Source organism: Sarcophilus harrisii, chromosome 2 (assembly GCF_902635505.1).
Source record: "Sarcophilus harrisii chromosome 2, mSarHar1.11, whole genome shotgun sequence".
In the NCBI taxonomy this organism is placed as follows: Eukaryota; Metazoa; Chordata; class Mammalia; order Dasyuromorphia; family Dasyuridae; genus Sarcophilus; species Sarcophilus harrisii.
Window position 1 is genome coordinate 382,399,998 of NC_045427.1, and position 23,191 is coordinate 382,423,188.

The 23,191-nt window shown below is 42.2% G+C and overlaps 1 protein-coding gene across 1 annotated transcript; it reads right to left on the reverse strand.

Moving 5' to 3' along the window:
- Nucleotides 1-6,628: 6,628 nt before the first annotated feature.
- ARSI (arylsulfatase family member I) lies at nt 6,629-20,037 on the reverse strand. Its single transcript, XM_031953515.1, has 2 exons — nt 18,729-20,037; nt 6,629-8,914 (listed from the first exon to the last, which is right to left on the reverse strand). Exons 1-2 carry the CDS (start codon nt 19,058-19,060, stop codon nt 7,504-7,506), a joined length of 1,743 nt encoding a protein of 580 aa, XP_031809375.1. The 5' UTR covers nt 19,061-20,037; the 3' UTR covers nt 6,629-7,503.
- Between the last annotated feature and the right edge of the window lie 3,154 nt (nt 20,038-23,191).

Here is a 23,191-nt window from a genome sequence, read left to right on the forward strand (position 1 = left end):
CTAAGTCATCTTAACTAAACCCAAAATTCTTCTGTGGACGTGGGACAGAAGTAGGGGAAGCCCATGGAAAAAGGAGGATCACTAGCTGGATCATCTTCTAACTTAAAAGAAGTGAATTCTCATCTGTAAAAGACAGCAGAAGAGGGTGGGTCTCTGACTGGCTTAGGCAGCAGAAGAGAGCTGGTCCTCTGATTGACTCATCATTCCCTCACCTTACTATATATACAATTACTGCTCCTGATAAAGGAGGATTACTGCAAATGTATAGATAATTTTCCTGCCCACCAGATCCATGAGACAGAGAGGAGGGATGGAGGGGAAGAGGGCACTGTCAATAGTGCCCATTGATCCATGGCAGCAGTGACAAGAAGCCAGCTTGTGTTTGTTCATCAGTGAGAGCAGGAAAGGATAATTATAGCCGCTGGCACTCATACCATGTGCATGCTGACATCTGGCAAACATGTGTGTAGCTGTCTGAGCATGCTCACCATGGGCTGAGCAGAAGCACCCAAGCCCATCAGGTCCCTACTTTGCCATACTGGTATGTTCACTTTAGTGCTGTGGCCGTCTAAACTTCCTACTGTATCCAGGGGGCAATCTTTGAGATCAAAATAAATATGCTTCCTGGCTTTCAAATCATGTGAGGTTACAGGAACATGGAAATATGACTTCCTATCTATATGACAATACAGAGACATATGTTTGGATTCAAAGAAGCACCTCTACATCATTGGCCAGGGTAGTGACATGTGAGTCTGTCTGTCGATCCTTTCTTAAGTGTCCCCGTGGACACAAAGAAATTCAGATGGCCAGTCTCCCAATACTAGAGCTCCCACCACCACCACCAATTCTCAGTTCCCCTGATCCCCCATGCACTTGGAAGCTATTCTTTGTGAACCTAGATGGAGAAGAAAGTTTGCAGAATGAATCTCCAGGAGTAAGGGCTTATCTCATTGAGGAATTTAAGGAAGGGGGACAAAAAGGAGCAGAGAAGTGATTCATAAGGAGACAGGGAAGACATCCAAAGGGGGCAATGAAGATTGTAGTGGTCTTAGATTCAAGTCCTGGCTCCAACCTTTACTAGCTATGGGATCCTGAGCTACTTGCTTACATCATCTATTTCTTCTGTAAAATTAAGGTAATAACACCTACACACACTATACACTTCACAAGGCTTTTATAAGGTTAAGTGCTTTGCAAATTTTAAAACACTACAGAAGTGGGAGCTCTCATTATTAATCAGAGAGAACTATAGAATTTCAAAATTGGATGGGACCTCAGACATCACTGAATACAACACATGTGAACAAGAGTTCTGTAGCTCTATACCTCCTATCCCCACCTTACAATTTATAAAAAGAATGGTCATCCAGTCTTTACTCAAAAAACCACATTCAGAAGGATTCTATTCTTCACCAAAACAATCAGGGATGTGTTGATAAATATTTAACCACTAGCTCTCTAAAAATTAAAAAATACATGCTCCATATACTTTTAAGTTTAACTTGAATTATTAATATTTTCTCCATCTTTTTTTAAAAGTCTAAACAATCTACAGAGCAATAAATCAAGCCCTGGTTTGTAGCATTTGCTTCTGAGGTACAAATATTCACATGAAAAATTTAACAATTGACCATTGAGTGGCAGCTAGCTGGCACAATGGATAGAGTGCCAGCCCTGGAGTCAGGAGGATCTGAATTAAAATCCAGTCACAGGCATTTACTACCCAAGTGACCCTAGGCAAGTCACTTAACCCTATTTGCCTCAGTTTCCTTATCTGTAAAATGAGCTGGACAAGGAAATGGCAAACCAGACAGGTTTGCCAAGAAAATCCCAAATGGAGTCATGAAGAGTTAGACATGATTCAACAACAGCTTGAGAGCTGATTCAAGGTTATGGACAACTTGGGTGGTTGGGAGGTTTACCCAATGTCATCCTAATATTTCCTTCCTAAAAGAACTTCCACTCATTGTCCCGGCTTCTGCTTTCTGAAGCCATCATCTAATCTCAATGCCATAACAGCTTTTCCAATTCTTGAAAATGATCACCATGTTCCTGCTAAGTCTTCTCTCCAGGCTGAAGAACAACAGATCTTCATGTGCTATGATCTCAAGGCTTTTCCATACTAGCTATCTTCCTCTGGACACTGTCTAGTTCATTAAAATCTTTCTTCAAATATGGCACCCAGAGTATTCCAGGAATGATCTGACCAAAGCAAAGTAGAACATGTCTCATTCTTGACATTATGACTCTATAATGTAACTTAATATCGCATTATCTTTGACTGCCCTGTCATACTACTGACTTATATCAACATACAACCAATTAAAACCTCCTCCCAAATATTAAAAACACCTTTCTTCAAACAAACTGCTATCAAGTCATTTCTCTCTTATGCTAAACATGGGAAGTTAACCTGAACCAATTGAACAAGATGGACATGTCTCCTAATTCAATTTTATTTTATTTGATTGAGCCCAACATTCTTGTCTTTCAAGATCCTTTTGGATCCTAATTCTGACCTATATATCAGCTATCATGCTGAACTTAGAATCACTTTTTCATGTTTTTTATTCAAGTAGTTGATAAAATATTAAACAATATGGAACTACTGACAGATCCCTTATATCCTCCATTAGACACCTCCTTCCAAGCTGACATGGAACTAATTACCTTTTGCAATTAGCCATTTGGTCAGCTCCAAAACCACCTAATTGTATTTTACATAACCTACATATCTTCATCTCATCCGAAAAATAGCAAGAGAGATTTCATCATACAATTTGCTCAGATCTAGGTAAACTATATGTACAGAATTCCTTTGATCTAGTAACCCTTTCAAAAAAAAAAAAAAAAAAAGGAAATTAGGTTAGTCTGACATGACGTAGTCTCAATGATGACATGCTAGCTTTTTGTGATTGCAGCTTTTCTTTCTAAATGTTCACTGTACTTTGACAAGTATGTTCTAACTATAAAAATTTAAAAAAAACAATGAAAATTTAAAAAAAAAACCTTGAACACTGTACAATTATAATGACCGAGCTTGATTCTGAGAGAGGAAAAATACAACTCCCTCCCTTCTTTGCAGGGATGAGGGACTATATCTAGGCAGAGATATAGCATCTACTGTCAGTTGCTCTTTTGGTTAATTTGGCTCAACTGCTTTCCCCCTCTTTTTTTACTCTTTGTTATAAGGAGTAGCTTTCTGAGTAAGAGACAGAAGGAAATTTATTAATTTATTAAGTGCCTACTATGTGCCACTAAGCACTTCACAAGTATCATCCCGTTTGACCCTCAAAATAACCTGGTAGGTAAGTACTATTTCCTCCATTTTATAGTTGCCGGAAATAGAAGCCCGAGGTCACATAATTTATAGATATCTAAGGACAAATTTGAACTCAGGTTTTTCTGACTCCAAGGCAGCTCTATCATAACATCATTAAGCTAATAAAAAAATTGAAAAAGAAACAAAATATGTTCTACAATTTTTCCATGATTCAAAGGCAACCACACTGACCTATAGTGTGTACCTTCTACTCTCTTCCTTAAAACAAAAGGCAGGGGCAGCTAGTTGATACAGTGGATAGAGCACCAGCCCTGAAGTCAGGAGGACCTGAGTTCAAATCTAGTCTCAGACACTTAACATTTCTTAGCGGTGTGACCCTGGGCAAGTCACTTAACCCCAATTGCCTCAGCAGAATAAAAAAAGTGGGGGAGAACATTTTTTTCATTTCCATTTTATTTCTTCCGGAGGAAAGGATTCTAGATCTGGAAATAGAAGAGAATTCCAAGGTTGTCCATTTAATGCCCTCATTTTACAAGTTTTGGACCTCTAGATATAAACTGATCATATTGGTGTCATATTGGTGACATATCTAGGGGTAAGATTTGAACCCAGAGATCAAATCCAACATGTTTTCCGCTGAACCATATTGCCTCTTTGGGACAGGAGATAGGGAAGAGTAAAGAAAATAAAAGGAAATTCAATTAGGTGGCCCTATAGAGGAGCCAGCATATAGCCAGGGAACTGCCTCTGCCTTGCTTGGCTCCTTGACTGCCCTATGACAGGGAAGTAAGTAGTCATGCAGAGTTGAGAAGGGTCCACTCTCTGAGCCCAGGGGTCTATCCTCTGGAAACCAAGTCATAATACTGATAAACCTGGGGCTGCTCAAGTCAATTCTACTTTCTCCACTCAAAGACTCACAGGATACAAATCCCACTGCCCTGAGTAGGGGGAAGAGAGGCAATGAATGTATCCTAGAAAACAGGACCTAAGTTTTCCCCTCTTCTCAATCTCCCCTCATCTCTCTGACTCTTCTTTCCCTGTTTCCTTTCTCTCTTAGCACTTTTCTCATGCACCACCAAGTCTTATAGCAGGTTAGGTACCTATCGAGGCAGAGAAGCAGTTGGTCCAAAAAAGTAAATATTAAGCACCTACTGTGTGCCAGGCACTGTGCTAAATGCATTTAAAAAGGGGCTAAAAGACAGTCCTGCCTTCACAGAACTCGCAGGAAGCAAAGCTCCTGCTCTCAGGGTCCATCTCTCCAGATTGTACTTGCAGGCACCTAATTTGTGGATTAGTAGGAAATAGCCTGGAGGGTTAGGGCCCAGCTGGGAAGGTGACTATCCCTTTGGTCTCTGCTCTTACAACTAAAAAGCCAGTTTCTAGGACTCGCTGCCACCCAGTGGTCAACACCAGTCACAAGGAAGTCTCTGTTGGCAGCCCCAGGGGACACATGCCAGAAGGGGTGTCCCCACTGAAGCAAAGAACTTGTCTATCCTGCCTTAGAGACAGAGAACAGTTGAAGGAATGATAAGTGACATTTATTTAGGCTTTACAAACATTTCATTTGAACCTCACAACAATCCTGTGAGGTAGGTGCGACAGGTATTTTTCATCTCATTTTACAAAGAAGGAAACTGTCTCATTGAATAGGAATGATTCATCCATAGTCCCATTGCTAAGTGTTGGAGGTAGGATTTGAATTCAGCTCTTGACTCTTGAGTCCAGGATGTTATTCACTATCCCTCAATTGATATGCTTCCTCTAAGGAGACTGGCTTAAGAGTCATTCACCTCTAAGATCAGGTCAAAGTCAATTTTGTGTCCTGGGAACATCTCAGAGCTGGATAGGACCTTAGAGATCATCTATTTTCCAATTCCATTTTACAGATGAGGAAAGAAAGTCATAAGTAGGGGGAGTGATGTGTCCAAAGTCATCTTGAGTCGGGGGTGGGGCAGGGAATTAGATCCCAGATCTCCCGACTTCTAGGATGGGAGAAATGATCTACTCCATCGTGTAATACTGCCTCCTACTCACTGTGTTTAAGAGTGGGAGTAGAGGGAAGAAGAGAAAAATAGTTCCCTCATCCCAAGATACCTTCTGGCTGTCCAGTCAAATGTCACATCCTTGAGGGACAGGGCAAGGACTTTATTCACTATGTATCCCCTGGACATAGTTCAGTGACTTGCCTGTGCTAGGTGCTCAGTTAATGCTTGACGGATTTTGCCTATTTTTCCATAGGATAAGAGGTAGGTAACAGTGGCCACTAGCAAAATACTGCTGTCGTTTTTTCTGAGGGCAGGGAGGACGACATTAAAGAGAGAAAAGGGGAGGGCCAGAATAGTAAGCAAACTGCAAGAGCAGCAGAATAGTGTCGGCCATCCATGCTTTATTGGACCTGTGTCCCTCCAAGGCACATTAACAGCATTGTGATGAGTTTAACACATTCTGAAGAAACCAGTGAGGCCTCAAGCAAAACCTAGATTAGGTAGAGTGATCCAGAGCAATTAGGGGTCTTTATGGGGCTGATCCACATCAGGCCCATCATTTCAGTGAGAAGCCCTTTGTTCCCAGAGCAATCACCAGCCTCCTCTTGTCAGCCACTCTCAGGGTCCCTTCATCATGGTGTCCCTCCTCAGTCCCCTAATCTTTGGTGAGGAAGATAGGGAAGGGGGAGACTTCCCACCTCCAGAAATTGTATGTGTCAACGTTGGCCAATCTGTGCCACAATACGGGGCAACCCCTAATAAGAACCTGTCTTTCCCCCAGGTAAAACTATTCCTTTAGATGTTGATCTTCCACCTTCCCAAGCAGACCTCTTCCTACCAGCCCTAGGGCAAAACCAATCTGGTGTTTCACTTTTAGGGGAAGAAAGATGGAACTGGAGGGAAGAGGAGGGGCTGCTCTTCCTCTATCCCCATCCTCCCCACGCTCTCCCTGCTGCTCAGTCTATTCCCCTTGGCCCCTGGCCCCCAGGCTCTGTCAAAATCCTTCAGTGACCGGTTTTAAATGAATGTGGTTTTGTGACAGCAAAACCCCTCCCCCCCACACCCCCTGCAGCTCATCCCTAAGCTGACAAGTCCTAACAGGCCTCATTTGCCAGAGACAAAAATAACTATTTTCAAAATTCACAGCAGAGCCATCGCCTACACATGCAGCACCGACTGGAACCTAGAGGGAGAAACATAGAACAGGCTGTGCAGAATGAAAACGCACTGTACATTAGAGGCTTTTAACCCCCACCCCCCGTGTGCCTGCCCCTCGGGGGGGTGCAAACACGTGTGCATACACACATGGATATACTTATATGCATCCAGTTTCTCCCATTTCTATGCCCAGCTTCCCTTCCCCCACGCAACCCCAGGGCACACACAGGACAGACTACATGTAGGTGTGTATCATTGACGCCACCCATATTTACACCCGTTTGTACAATGACCTCACCTCTATACATGTTTGCGTGTGCTCAGGATCATTTGCTTAGCCTGGTACGCAGTAGATACTTAACGCTTATTGTCTTGCGTGCTTGCACATGCCAAAGAGTCACTGATAATCATTTCCTTTGCCAACAGCAGCACCCCATTTGTCAGACGCTAGTTAGATGGAGGAAGCTCTCAGATCTTAGAATCAGATTCAGAGAGATGAAAGGGACATCCCAGGCTACCGAATCCACCTTCCCTTCTCATATAGACCACCTTCAGTAGCAGGCCCAAGGGGTGCTCACCCACCCTCTCATGACTACTTTGCCTATACTTTAGCCCTTCACACCCTCTCTTGGCCCCAACCTTGCTCTCATCGGCTAAAGCTGGGGGAAAAACCTTTATTTGGGTGAAGACAAGATGATCCTGGAAGAGAAACTCCATTCTTCCCTCCAAGTGTAGCCTCAGATGGTTCAGGGATAGAAATAGTTCTAAGGTCAGGTCCTGAACCCACATTCCTATCCCTTCATCTCTGCTAAGTTCCAGGAGCATGGCAACTATGGAACTGAACAAATCAGCAAGTATCACCACCAGTCAGGTTGTGTCTGACATCCCAGCCCTGAGGGATATTCCCATTTCATAGACTATGCCCAAGGCACTCCCTTACCCCAGCCAGCTGAGCTAGCCCCCATTTTTCTTTTGCTTAGATACCAGTAGTCTCTTTAAGGGTTTCCCAGTCATGAATAGGAGCCCTGGTGGAAGACCTGAAATTGCAGACCCCCACCCCCAATCTACCCCCTGTCAGATGCGATTGGACATCAGCCTGGTGTTGAGCTTGCGAAAGAAGGAGCGAAGTTTACAAATTTTGCACTTTTTTCTGCCCCGATGAGAAGCCCGGCCCCTCCCTTCCCCAGTCTCTTCCTCTTCCTCTTCCTCTTCCTCCTCACTAACCCACGGACCCCAGGCACCCCCATTGAAGTCAGGGTGGGCTCGAGGATTCTCAGCGGGGTAGCGCACCGGGATGGCTGTCCGATTGTAATATGCCAGCCGAGCCAACAAGGAACGGACTATATCGGGCCTTTGGGCCGCTAGGTCCTCGCGTTCATAGGGATCAGCACTGATGTTAAAAAGCCACACGGACTGGCGGGTGCCATCTGCCAACCGCTCCAGGTTCCACCAGCTGCCGGGGAAGTTGGCCAGAGTCTGTGGGGGGATCCAGTCACTGTAGCCAGGGTCCCCGGTCAGCAGCTTCCATTCACCAACTCGAATAGAAGCCTGCACTGCCGTATTCCAAATGCCAAAGCCACCCTCGAGGGAGCCGTGCTTGGCGTGGTTGTAGAGAGGGTCAATGTTGTGCAGGATCTCCATGCGGGGAGAAGCCTGCCCCTCGCTGATGGCTGGCCACACATCGTAGCCGTCCAGCCCGTCGGCCTCAGACACGCTGCCCCCGGCCAGCGTCACCAGCGTGGGGTACCAGTCTGTGATGTGGACCAGCGCCCGGCTCGTTCTCCTCTTCCTCTTGAGCAGCGGACTGTGGACAAAGCCGATGCCCCGCACCCCACCCTCCCAATAAGTGCCCTTGCGGCCCCTCAGAGGCCAGTTGCTACCGCCCGAGAAGGTCTGGCCGCCATTGTCCGTGGAGAAGATAATGACGCTATTGTCGTAGTAACCGTAACGCTTCAGAGCCCATGTGATGTTGCGCACAGCCTCATCCATGCAGGTCACCATGGCCGCGTATTTGCGCCGAGCCACGTTGCCCATGGAGCGGTAGCGGTACAAGTACTCGCGGGGAGACTGCAGCGGGGTGTGCACAGCCTGGAAGGCGACGTAGAGGAAAAGGGGCTGGCGGGGGTTGTGACTGGCTAGGATCTGGCTGGCCCGCTGGGCGTACAACAGCGTGGAGTACTGGCCACTCTGCTCCCAGGCGACGCTCTCCCCCTCGTGAAGGTCATAGCCGCACACCCCGGGCCCGTCACAATTGTCGTAGGTGTAGTAGTCCACGTTGCCAGTCAGGGAGCCCAGGAAGGTGTCGAAGCCCCGTCGCGTGGGCAGACAAGCCTTCTTATAGAAGCCTAAATGCCATTTGCCCACCATGTGAGTGGAGTAACCCACTTCCTGCAGCTTCTGCGGCAGCGTCACCTGGTCGAGGGGCAGGCAGCTGGGCTGCCGAGGACGGATGATTGAGTGCTGGAGTCCTGTGTGGATTTGGTACCTGGTTGGCAAAACACAGCAAAAGAGAGGAGAAAAGCAGAACACGAATACATTAGCATGGCTCTGACTTCTCTTTTGCTCACCTCAGATCTGAAGATGGAATGAATGAATACATGAATGAATAAGCATTTATTAAGGCTCAATGCACACTTACAAGGCATCTAGTGGCTCAATGTATAGAGCCATGGGCCTAGAGGCAGGAACAGGAATTCAAATGCAGCCTCAGCCTCACCTTGTGACCCTGCAGTCATTTAGCCTCTGACAAAAGGATCCACTGGAGAAGGAAGGGGCAAACCATAGCAGTATCTTTGCTGAGAAGACCCCAAATAGGGTCACAAAGGGTCAGACAAGCCTGAAATGACTGAACAACAAATGTGTAGCCAATAGAGGGCCAGACCTAGTATCCTGGGTTCAAATTTGCAAACGTTCTACCTGTGTCACCCTGGCTGCGTCCTTAACCTCTATTTACTTCAGTCTCCTCATCTGTAAAATCAGGTTAATGAAAACTCCTACTTCCAAGAGTTGTGAGGATAAAATGAGTTAATTTTTGTAAAGCACTTTGCAAACTTTAAAATGTTATACAAATCTTAGCAATCATTATCATCAAGCATTCACTATGTGCTTAATTTAGCTGAGAACACAAATGGAAAAGCAAGATAATCTGTTTTCAAGAAGCTTACATTCCAAAAGCGTCCCTCCCTAAATAAAAAAGGAAAGCCTGGCAAGTGAAAAGACCCCTAAACTAGAAGTCAGGAAGGCTATTCTCTAATCCTAGCTATAACACTAACTATGAGCCCTTTCCTCATTTATGTCCTGAGTTTCCCCATCTGTAAAATGAGAGGGTTTAACTAGATAAATTCCCTATTAGTAAATTAAGTGGCGGGGACAAAGAGCTAGGTAGCACAGTGAATAGAGGGTCAGGTCTTGAGTCAGGAGGACCTGGATTTCAAATCCACCTTCAGGCACTTCCTATCTGAATGACCCTGTTTGCCTCAGTTTCTTCATCTGTAAAATGAGCTAGAGAAGGAAATGGCAAATCACTACAGTACCTTTGCTAAGAAAACCCCAAAGTGGGGGTAGGTGGGTCACAAAGAGTTCAACACAAATAAAAATGACTGAACAACAAAAGATTTGACTAGACAAATTTCCCATTAACAAACTCAGGGAGAGCAGGGAATGACTAAATTCCCTTCCAGCTCTGACATTCTATAGTCTAAAGATCTTTTCAGCTCTGACATTTCATTTTTTACGGTCCTCTCAAGCTCTGATTTTTCATATTGTGAAGGTTCCTTCTAATTCCAATATTCTAAATTGTATTTTTTAAGGCCCATTCTGGCTCTGACTTTTTATATTCTAAAGTCCTTTCCAATTTTAATATTGTCATAAGGTCTCTTTCATCTTTGCATTGTCTATTCTAAACACTTTCCAAATCTGAAAGTTAGAAGAATGAGATGGAGGAGGGAGGATTGTTCTTTTGGCCCTTTGTTGTATGGGAAAGAGCATGCTTAGACCCTTTCTACCCAGGAGCCTCATCACCTGAAGATATGCTTTGGCAAACTGTGGAGATGTTACCCATCCTAGTGAGTTCAATTTAGGCTAAATCCTTATATGCATTCAATAAACATCTATTAAGTAGCTACTATCTCACCTCTTTCCTTCTTTGCAAAGATGGTAGATTATGGGGGTAGAACATTGCATATATTATTAAACATAGTTATAAGGGGATAGATTTTTCTGGATTGCTTCTTTTTTCTTATTTTTTTCTTCTTTGTTATAAAAGAATGACTTATTGCAAAGGGCAAGGGTGAAGAAAATTTGGAAATGGTGATATTAAAAAACAGATATCAATATGCAAGGCCTTGTGTTAACTGCTATGATAAATACAAAGATAATTAGTCAGTGTCCCTTCTATCCTCTGGAGTCAAGTAGAAAAGATAAGATGTAATAACTATAATACTTATACATCAATTATACACAATTCTATCAGTGGGGATTGATCACCTAGAGCCAACTTGGTAATGAGTCTCTCTCAGTTTGGCCAATTGGGTCTCAGAGAATAGATATAGCATCTGTTACCAAGCCCATACTGAAAGACTTTCCAGCACAGTAAGACCTGCCATAACTTACCACCCAGTAGAGTAGTCTTAGAAAACCCAGAATCACCATATATTACAATGAGGCTTTGAAGAAGAATGTGATTCTGATACAAGATAGAATAAGAATGCATGAAATACTGAAACAAAATATGATATAAGATTCCAGGAAGGGGAAATCACTATTGGCTTGAAAGGCAGAGGAGTGGGAAAGTGAAGAAAGGATAAGGGAAGGCTTCGTAGCAGATGTGATATATCAATTGAACATTAAAAGTCAAGTAGAATGTTTTACCTATATCAGATTGCTCACTATCTTGGGGAGAAGGAGGTAAAGGAGGGAGAGAGAAAAATTTGAAATACAAAGTCTTACAAAAATGAATGTTGAAAACTATTTTTACATGTATTTGGAAAAATAAAATATTGCTGAGAAAGAAAGGAAGAGTGGGGGAGTAAGGAAGGAGAGAACCAAAAGGAAGTCAGGTAGAAATAAGAAATGATTAACTTAATGATTGTAGAAAAGACTTGCATGAAAAAATAAAAAATGAAATGAGCAAAACCAAGAGAACATTGTATACAGGAATAGCAATATTGTTTTAAGAACATTTTTGAGAGAATAAGTTATTTTGATTATTATAAATACCCAAATTTACTATAAAGGACATATAAAGACACCATCTGCATCCAGATAAAGAAAATAGATAAATAGAAATATGTATAGAATAGTTTTACATATATATAACTATTTGTGTCTAATGGTAGACATCTCTTTAACAAGAGGTAGAGGGAAAAGGGAAAAAAATAAATTTACATGATAATTTTGTTGTCTATTTGAAAGGAATAATAAGTTGTACATAGCAGATCTGTGGTTTCATGTGCAATATTTTTTTTTTACTTTACTGCTTTGAAAATGCTTGTTTTGTTCCATAAATTAAAAATAATTTTTAAAAATACATATATCTCCTTCCAGATTGTTCAAATAAATTTACATATTTTAAGGTTTAAAAAAAAGAAAGGTAGGATTATGACAGGTAGACATAGGGAGAAGGAGAAACACACAAGTGTGAGTAGTATCATAGTAAAGACTTAAGAGTCAGAGAAGAGTTCCATGTGTGAAGAGGGAAAGTAACCTAGTTTGTCTAGGGCACTGAGTTTGAGAGTATACAGAGCTGGACATGTAGACTTCTTACAGCGAAGGAAAGGAATTTGGGCTTTATCCTGGTGGCAGCAGGATGCTCTGAGGATAATTATCTCAGCAAGGAGATGATTCGATGATCAAAACTGTGCTATGAGAGAACTCTGGCCAAAAATACTCAGGTCCTGGTGGCCAACTTCCTCTCCAGTATTACACACCATAAAAGAGCTGTAATTTTGTGAGTGCAGGGAACTCTTTATTTGTAGAGTGCCCTCCATATAGCGCAAAATTAGGAGATTGGATTAAATAACACATCCCATGTCCCTTTCAGCTCTAAAACTATTATCTTTATGATTTAGTAAATAAGTTGCCTAAAGTTCATCAAGCTTACAAGACTTGCCCACACACTCAGAAAGTACCAGAATCAGCCTTGGAACTAGTATCTTGCAAAATCACTCCCAGTCCTCTATCCTATACCACACTGCCTCTATTATAGTATAGCTTTGTTTTAGAATTTTTTTTGGTCAAGACTTTCCTTATTTCAGTCATTTGGGGAACTCCCACTGTAGAAATGCCCTCAACTGCTACAGATTGGCAGTTCACCTATAATTTAGTCTTATTGGGTTGTCTGAGACACTAAGAGAATAAATGGTCACATAGGCAATATATATAGGGATTTGAAGCCAGTTCTTCCTCACTACAAAGTCGGCCTCCTATTGACTATGCATTGTAATAATGTTATGTTATGTTGTATCGTGTTATATTGTGTTATATTGTATCATGTTATGTTATGTTGTATCATATTATATTGTGTTATATTGTATCATGTTATCATGTTGTGTTGTGTTATGTCAACCAACAAGTATCTATTAAATGCTTACTAGATGCCAGGTATTGTGTTAAACTCTGGAAGTACAAATGCAAAGAATGTAATAACCCTTATTCAAAATAAGTTTACCTTTTAATGGAGAAGACAAGTACTTTTATAAATAAAGTACAAATATAAAGTAAATCATGCAAATATATACAAAATAACTACTTATGTGATAGTTATGTTCTGTTTTGTTAGGTTATGTTGCATGTACCTCATTCACTAAAGTTCTATTCTGATGCTTTCTCATGACATAGAAGTGAGCAGGAGCTATCAAAGCCCCTACATCAGCAGAACACAGATTTGTCCAGGTCTTACTGGGAAGGTTACACATGTGTGGCTGGTGATAGATCACTGCTGGGCGTGCCTCTCCCGGCACCAGTTTAGATAAGAATGGAGACTCTTATCACCAAAGAATCAGGAATTGTTTAGCTATAGCAGATCTCCTAAAGCACAGCAGGAGAAGGAGGAGGAGGGGGCTAATCTGTGGCAGAGGAAGGACTCCCACAGATGGAATTCTGTCTCTTTCAAAGCCTTGGGTTGCCTGAGTCTGTGTCTGAGGCAATATCCAGTCAGTAATTAAGGCTAGGTAAGAAATGAGGCGGAGAATGGCCTCTTTTATCTCGGTTTTTTTTTTTTTTTTTTTTTAAAGTAAATATGTGTATATGTTTCTGGAAGGGAAAGACCCTTGGGATTTCTGTCCAAAATAGAAACAGTTGCTATTTACATTCACTTTCAGTCAATCAGGGCCCAAAACAACGACCAACTGGGTTTGGCCTGGAACCTATTATTGGTCAATTAATGAGAGTTTACCACTGGACACAGATGGCTCTGAAGGAGAAAGTAAAGCTGATGACTTTGCACAGCTTCCCTCACTTCAATCCAATTAATTTGCAGGTCATGGCATCCCCTACCTGATGTCATGGTCCTCTTGTAGAATAAAGGACAAACAAGAAAACAACAACACAAACACACAGACCAGGCACACCCAAGGCTTTGAAAGAAACAGGATTCCATCTGTGGGAGTCCTTCCTCTGCCACAGATTAGCTCCCTCCCCCTTCCTCTCCTGCTGTGCTTTAGGAGATCTGCTATAACTAAACAATTCCTGATTCTCTGGTGATAAGAGTCTCCATTCTTATCTAGACTGGTGCCAGGACAGGCACGCCCAGCAGTGGTCTATCACCAGCCATGCATGTGTAACCTTCCCAGTAAAGACCTGGACAAATCTGTGTTCTGCTGATTTAGCCTTTGATAACCCCTGCTCACTTCTATGTCATGAGAAAGTATCAGAATAGAACTTTAGTGAATGAGGTACATGCAACATAACCTAACAAAACAGAACATAACTATCATATACTTAACTATTTTGTATATATTTGCATAACTTATTTTATATCTGTGCTTTATTTATATAAGTACTTGTCTTCTCCATTAAAATGTAAACTTATTTTGAGCAAGGATCATTACATTCTTTGCACTTATGAGCCTTCCCTCATTTAAATCCACTGTCTGTGTGGGGAATGCAGTCAAGTTTAGCCTCAGGGGTCTGAAAGAGAAGAAATAAAATGAGGGGGAAGACAAGAAACAAAGAAGTGGTAGAGGAGGAGGTGGTAAAGGAAGAGGAGGAAGAAGAGGATGACAAAGAGGACACTGAAGAGGATCCTGAGAGCTAGGAGAACTATAACAAAGGGAACCAGAGCAGCTGGGGGTAAGATGAAGAAGTTCCCAAGAGGCAGAGAATAGAAAACAGAGGTTGATTTGATTTGTATTTAAGCTGAGGAAGCCTCTGTGGGGTCTGGAGGTGGGATTGGAGAGGAATAAATGAAAGCACCCTTCATCAACTTCCCTGATTTCATTTCCTCCTTTAAGCTGTTCACCCTCACCCACCCCTTCCCTTCTGCTCTCCTCAGCACCCCTCTCCAAACACTACAATCCTTAGCCATCCATCCTGTCCCTGAAACCCCAGTAGATCCTCTCCCCAATCCTCAAATAGTTTTCCTTCCCTCCCAATTGATACCATAACTCTAGATCTACTTATTTCTCAGAATTTTTTCATCTCACCTTCAGATTCCCTTTTGCCTTATGTTCTTGATTTTCTTTGCATCATCAGCATTTAGCACAGTGTCTGGCACAAAGAGGTTACTTAATAAGCACTTGTCAACTGACTGATTTCTTGAACATTAGATCTTCTTCCACTTCATCTCCTGACAGTGTTGAACTGAAAGGGTTCAATCCTTTTGGTTAGCCCTCCCCCCCCCTCCATTGTTTTTATAGAATTTAATAGAGAAAATATACCACTTTTAAAAAGAAGGGAGGAAGGGAGGGAAGAAGGAAGGAGGTGGAAGGGAGAGGGGGATAACAGGAGAGAGGAATGGAGGAAGGGAAGAAGGAAGGAAGGGAGGAAGGGAAGGAGGGAGGAAGGGAGAGAGGGGAAAAGGGAGGAAGGGAAAGAGGGAGGAAGGAAGGAAAGAAGGAGGGAAGGGAGGAAAGAAGGAAGGAAGGAAGAGGAAAGGAAGGAAGGAAAGAAAGAAGGGAGGAGGAAAGAAGGAAGGAAGAAAAGGAAGGAAGGAAGGAAGGAAGGAAGGAAGGAAGGAAGAAGGAAGGAAGGAAGGAGGAAGGGAGGGAGAGATAGGAAAAGGAAGAGGAGAAAGAGAGGGAGGAGGAAGAGAAGAAGGAAAAGGAGGAGGAAGGGAGGAAGAAGAGAGGGAAGGAGGGAGAAGGAAGGAGGGAAGGAAGGAAAGAAGGAAGGGAGAAAAGGAAGAAGGGAGGGAGGGAGAGAAGGAAGAAGGGAAGGAGGGAGGGAGAGAAAGAAGGGAGGGAGGAAGGGAGAGAAGGAAGAAGGGAAGGAGGGAGGGAGAGAAGGAAGAAGGGAAGAAGGGAGGGAGGAAGAGAAGGAAGAAGGGAGGGAGGGAAAGAAGGAAGGAGGGAAGAAAGAAGGGAGGGAGAGAGGAAGGATGGGAAGGAGGGAAGGTGGGAGGGAGAAGAGGAAGGGAGGGAAGAAGAGTGGGATGAATGGGGCAAAGGAAGAAAGGGAAATAAAAAAGGAAGAAAGAAAGAGACAAATGAATATTAGGAGGAATATAATGGAGCTTTTCAAAAAGATTTACACTGACTTTTAATCACACACACACCCAAAAAATTGTTCTTTTCTCTTAAGAACTTATCAGTTCTTAAATTGTGTCCAAAAATAGTTGACTAGAGGACCAAAACTAAAGAGTGTTCATCTGTTTATTTCACATGGATGTAGCCTTGGTGGTAATCCCAGGACTCTTTATTTAATCTTGTCCTAGTCAACATTATTCCTCCATCCTTCATTCATTCAACAACTATTTCTTTAGAATCTAGTATATGTCGAGTGCTGTGCTAGATACTGGAGAAAAAAACAGTCCCTGCCCTCAAGGATCTAATGTTCTGTTGGGAAGTGGGAGGAGGGCCGAGAAATGGCATGAACACAAGCAAGTAAACACAAAACATGTCCAGCAAATTCACCAAAATGTCAGAGAAGGCCTAATTGAGAAGATGATGACATGAGCTAAATGAAACATGAAAGAAGAAATTTTAAGAAGTAGAAGTGAGGAAAACATGTATTCCAGACTTGTGCAAAGGTCTGGAGATGAGAGATGATATTTTGGGTGCAAGAAATGGCAAGGAGGTCAGTTTAACTGGAACACAATATATGTGAAGGAAAGTTATTTGAAATAAATTTGAAAATGTAGACTAAAGTCAGACTGTGAAGGGCTCTAAATGCCAGGATAAGGAATTTCTGTGTTATTCTAGAAGAAATAGGCAGCTATAGGATTTGTTTTTAATCAATAACTTAAACAGAAATGACTTGCTTATCAAATCTGCAGTTGTATTAATAATAGAATATGGTTAATATAGTGGAGAGAAAATCCAAGATCCAAAAGACTAGTCACACTAAAACAATGGAATAAACATATTGAAGTGAAATGGAGACTCCTTGAGGACAACTGATAGTTTCATTTTGTCTTTAAACATGCAGTGACTAACCCAGCACTTTGTAGATAATAGGCTCTTAATATGTGTTTGCTGAGTTTAATCTAATTGAATAAATGTAAAGTCCTACACTTAGGTTTAAAAATTCAACTGCACAGGTTCTAGATGGACTAGTCCTAACTAAAGAGCCACTCATAGAAGAAAGACTTGGGATATTGGTTGACCACAAGTTCAGTATGTGTCAACAGCATAACAGGATTGCCAAAAAAATCTAATGTCATCATAGACAGCATGAATGGAAGCACAGTGTCAAGATCAAAGGAAGAGATAGTCCTACTCTCTTTTGACTTAGCCAGACTCCATCTGAAGAATTTTGTTTGGTTCTTGTTGCCACATTTTAGGAAGAATGTTGACAAAGTGGAACAAGTTCAGAGGAGGATAACCAAGATGATGAGGCAATTGGAATCCATGCCATTTATGAGCAATGGATGAAGAAATTCAGTTGGGGGTTTTTTAGTCTAGAGAGGAGAAGACTTTGAGGGCCTTTTTCAAATATTTTTATATGAATGAAGGATTAACTTTGTTCTAACTCCAGAAAACAAAACTAAGGCCAGTGGGTGGAAGTGACAGACAAGAGGATTTCTGCTTCCCATAATCAATCAATCAAACAAGCAAGCAAGAGTCTAATAATTAGAGCTATGGGGGAATAGACTAGGAAGCTTTTTGAAGCACTGTGTTCCCAGCTTCTGGAAGGGTTCTAGCAGAAGCTTTGATGACCATATGTCAGCAATGCTGTGGACAGTATTCTTATACTGTACTAGGTGTTTGAAGGTCTTAAATGATTTTCAAGATCTTCTCCAACTCTGAGATTTTGTGACTTAATTTCATCTTTCTGATCCTGCAACTAAGTAGCAGTGTGAACTTGATTAAGTTTCTCAGTTGAGGGGAGTTGACTGACCTAGAGGTGCTTTCCAGTTCTAATAGTCTCTGTTCCAAGATCCTTTCCCACTCTGAAAGTTCATCATTGTAAGGGCCCTCTCAACTCTGCCATTCAGCAGTTGTTGTTTGCCCTTCATTCTGGAAGAGGACCATGACATGCAAGTGAATTGGATTTAAATGAGGAAGGGCTGGGCAAGGTCACCTGCCTCACTTTCCCTTCCAGAATCTAAGCAATTATATGATATGACATCAGCAGAGAAATAAATGCAAAGTCAAAACTCCATACAAATCCAAAGATTAAGAAAAGGCAAATGTTAGTTATGGTGTAAATGAGTGAAATAGAGTGCCTGGAGGTAGACTTGCACCTAGAGAATGTGGATTGATGGAGAAACAAATTTATTGGTTTAGAGAAAAGGACAGAAATGGAATTAGGAAGACCTCACTACTTCTGCTACTTACTAGCTCTGTGACCGGCAGCAAGCCACTTAACATCTCTGAGGCTCTCTCACTTCTGTAAAGTGTTGGAGACTTATAGAACTTACCTGGTTGTTGTGAGACTTAGATGAAATAACGCCATAAAACGCTTTGCAAACTTTAATCTATATAATTCTACATTCATTCACACTGAAATGTAGGCGAATTAATATATGCCTCCTCCGAGAGATATTTGCACTTTAAAAGAAGAGCCCGGAGGTGAATAGGGAATGCTCCACTAAATATAGAAAGGCTAGTCCTGGAAAAGTAAGTACTCGGTAAGCAGGGTCTTCCCCGAGGCCATTGGCTCCCTAGGCCCGTGATGAGCAGTGCAGAAATGCTACTTACCTGCCCGTGAGGAGCTGACTTCGAGAAGGGGTACAGATGGGCTGGATGTAATAGTTCTCCAGTTTTACGCCCTCAGCGGCCAGTCGGTCCAGGGTGGGGGTCTGGATGTCTGAGCCATGGTAGCCCACATCGTGGTAGCCTTGGTCATCAGTGAGAATGAAGATGATGTGGGGCTGAGGTGGGGACGCAGACTGCGAGGGCGAAGGAGGAGGCTTGTCGGCAGAGGCCCGAGGCCCATCAGCTTGGTGGCCCGGCTTGACCCAGTCCCACGAGAGGTAGCCGAAGCTGAGGAGGCTGACCAGCGAGAAGCCGGTGATCGCTGACACCGCCATGCTGCCCCCCGCCCAGCGGCGGCTTAACTTCTGAAACAGGGCCAAGGTCACGGCCTCCGGAACTTAAGTCTGCAGGACCACTGCGCCCTCCAGGCGCTCACTTGCCTCTTAGGGGAAGGGAGAGTGACTCCCAAATTACTTGCTTTGCCTTTTTATCCACAAGGTTAAGTCCTCAAGGGGAGAAACTAAAGAAGATCTGTGTCCGCAGGGGGCTGAGATAGCTGAGACCCGAGCGGGAGAGAATAGATGTAGGCCCCTCCCCCTTAAAGACTTGGGTCTAAGTCTAGATGTGAAACTGGAGGCTACCCGGGACTGTTGGGAAGCACTGAACAACTTTTTCGGAGTTTGAATGCTGGCTAGGGGTCCCGCTGTCTTTCTTCCCTCCTTCTCTCTTCCCTTCCCTCCTTCCTTTTCTCCCTCTTTCTCAACCTGGAGAGCCCCGGACCCGCCTTCGCTGCTTCCCCAAAGATCTCTTTCTCATTCTCTGGTGCCCGCCCTTCTTCCCAATCCCCCTCCTTTCTCTCTCTCTCCGTATCCTTTTCTCTAGTCTTAGCTTCCCCGTCCAGCCCTGGCACGCCTCTCGGAAGCTTCAACTTCAGTCTGGGTTCAGTCAGTCTTTCTTCGAGATCTTGGTCGCTGCCAAGTCCGGTTCTCTGCAAGCCCCCGAGCGAAGTGGGCTGGGACCCCAGCGAGAGAAGAGGAAGGCTGAATGGGACGGGGCGGGGCGGGACAGCGGGGCGGAGCTGGGGGCACCCCGCGGGAGAGAGCGAGGGAAATCGCAAAGTTTTGACTTGAGCGGGGGCTCCCAGGTGGAGGGGAAGCTCACACAGCTGTGCCTCTTCCTCCGATGCCTCGCGGGAAACTAGCCGCCTGAGCTGGGTCGTGCCAGCCCCGGTCATGAGATGGGGGAACCGTGCTCACACTCGGAGCTTTGGAACAAGAAACTCTGGAGCTCAGGGATATCCTGAGCGCTCCTAGACCATCTGGAACGCAGAACTCCAGAACAGAAAAGAACCTTAGCAGAAGATAGGACGTCAGAGCTGGAAAGGATCTCAGAACATAGAATGTCAGAACTGGCAGAAACTTTGGAGAATGGGCATCGGTTGTTGGACTAGCTGGTCCAAATCTTTCAATGTACGGGAAGGGAAACTGAGGACCCCAGGTTAAATGACTCATTTTAGGAAATGCATCCTAAAAATGCTAGTTCATAGCGGAGCAAGAATGTCCAGGCCTGATTCCTAGTCTGATATTCATTTTTTTTTTTTAAATAAAAGGGAAAGTTCTTTAATCAAGTACTCTCACCTGTAGTTAGGGCAAGAATTCTCAACCAAATAAGTTACAATGGAGATCACAAAAGATAAGATGGATCACTTCAATAGTACAACTGAAAAGCTTTTTAATGAATAAAATCAAAATGTCTATTGGGGAGAAAAATCTTTGAATCAAATATCTCTGACAAGGGTCAAGACTAAAAGCCAAAGTAAAGCAATAACTAAGCAAAGGATATGAATGACAGGTTTGGAACGAAAATCTGCATATTAACGGCTGCTCCAACTCACTAATCAAATGAGAACTACACAACGAAACTATTCTGAGTCTTCACCTCATACCCAACAAAAAAGCAAAGATGATAATAGATAGCCGTGGTATTGAGGGATTCCTGAAAGGAAAGCATAATAATACACTGTTGGTGAAGCTATGAATTGGTTTAGTCATTCTACAAAACAATTTGTAATTATACTTAAAAAAAAAAAAAGAGTAAATTTTTTGACCCAGCAATCCCACTATTAAACATATACCCCACAGAGGTGAAAGACAGAAATTATAGCCAGGAAATAGAAATAAAGTAGGTGTGTAATGATTAGGGAATGACTAAACAATCTGTGAATCTGTGGTACACTCATGAAATGAAACATGACTACACTATTAAAAACAATGAACATGATGAATGCAGAAAATCATAGAAAGACATGAATGAGTACAGAAGGAAGCTGACGACAATAGTGTAAATGTATATAACAACCACTACAAAAGAAGTTGGAACTAAACCCAAAGAAAAAGCTAAACTTGATTATATATATATATATATATGTATATATATATATATATATTTACAAGATATATGCAGGGGTAATTTTTCAGCATTGACAATTGCAAAACCTTTTGTTCCAACTTTTCCCCTCCTTCCTCTCTTCCCCCCCCGCCCAGATGGCAGGTTGACCAATACATGTTAAATATGTTAAAGTATAAATTAAATGCAATATATGTATACATGTCCATAAAGTTATTTTGCTGTATAACGTTTTGGTCAGGTATACTTATTGTGTATCTAATTTATATTTTAATATATTTAACATCTACTGGTCATCCTGCCATCTAGGGGAGGGGATGGGGGGGGTTAGAGGTGAAAAATTGGAACAAGAGGTTTGGCAATTGTTAATGCTGTAAAGTTACCCATGTATATATCCTGTAAATAAAAGGCTATTAAATAAAAAAAAAAAGTTATTTTGCTGTACAAAAAGAATCAGACTTTGAAATAGTTTACAATTAGCCTGTGAAGGAAATCAAAAAATGCAGGCAGGCAAAAATAGAGGGATTGGGAATTCTATGTAGTGATTCGTAGTCATCTCCCAGAGTTCTTTCACTGGGTGTAGCTGGTTCAGATCATTACTGCTCTATTGGAGCTGATTTGGTTCATTTCATTGTTGAAGAGAGCCACGTCCTTCAGAATTGATCATTATATAGTATTGTTGAAGTATAGAATGATCTCCTGGTCCTGCTCATTTCATTCAGCACCAGTTCATGTAAGTCTCTCCAGGCCTCTCTGTATTCATCTTGCTGGTCATTTCTTACAGAACAATAATATTCCATAATATTCATATATTCAGCCATTCTCTAGTTGATGGGCATCCACTCGGTTTCCATTTTCTGGCCACTACAAAGAGACCTGCCCCAAACATTCTTGCACATACAGGTCTCTTTCCCTTCTTTAAACTCTCTTTGGGATATAAGCCGAGTAGTAACACTGCTGGATCAAAAGGTAAACACAGTTTTATAACTTTTTGAGCATAGTTCCAAATTGCTCTCCAGAATGGCTGGATGTATATACAATTCCACCAATAATAACTAAACTTGATCTTGAAGAAGAAATGAGAAAATACACTTCCTACTTTCGTTGCAGGTGGACTTTATAGGAGACTTTGGGTATGAAATGTTGTATATATTGTCAGATATGGCTGATGCTTTGGGTAGTTTTACTTAATGGTGCTTTTCCTCTTTAATAATTTTGTTACAAGAGATGGTTTTCTAGGCAGGGGAGAAGGGAAGGATATATTCAGAAGTTAAGTATGACAAAAATAAAATTTACCAACAAAAATTAAAATCATCATCATAATAGTAATTCATATTTATTTAGCTAGTATCAATTCTGTGAGATGACAAAAATGTCATTATTGTCATTTTATAGAGAAAAAAAACTGAAACTTATGGAGGTGATATAGTTTGCTCACTTTGGACATAGTCAAACAATTTCAGCTAGAAACAAACTTAGAACTCCTGACTCTAAGTCAGGAATCAGACTTTTTTTTTTTAAGTTGGGAGCTACCTAATGATAAATTTTGTGCTTAATTAGGCTAATATTAACTTACAAAGAAAGTGTTTTTAGAGAGCGTTGGGCAGCTAGATGGATAGAGTGTCGGGCCTGAAGTCAAGAAGACTCATCTTCCTAAGTTTGAATCTGGCTTCAGATACATCCTAGCTGTGTGACTCTAGGCAAATCACTTTATCTTATTTGCCTTAGTTTCTTTATCTGTAAAATAAGCTGGAAAAGAAATAACAAAGCACTCCATCATCTTTGCCAAGAAAACCCCAAATGGCATCACAAGGAATTGTGCACAAATTAAAATAAATGAACAATAACAACAAATCAAAGTTTTTTCATCTAACAAGGACCTACCAGAGCATGGAGTCTGCTGATACAGCCTTTGAGAGCTTAGAGCCACTTCTAAAACATAGTGATGCTTTAGAAAAGCCTTTGGGGGAGGGGAAAAGAGAAGAGAAGCTTGCTTTCTTTAAAAAAAAAAAAAGATAAACATCTTTATGGGAATGAACAATGTACACATTGAGAGCATC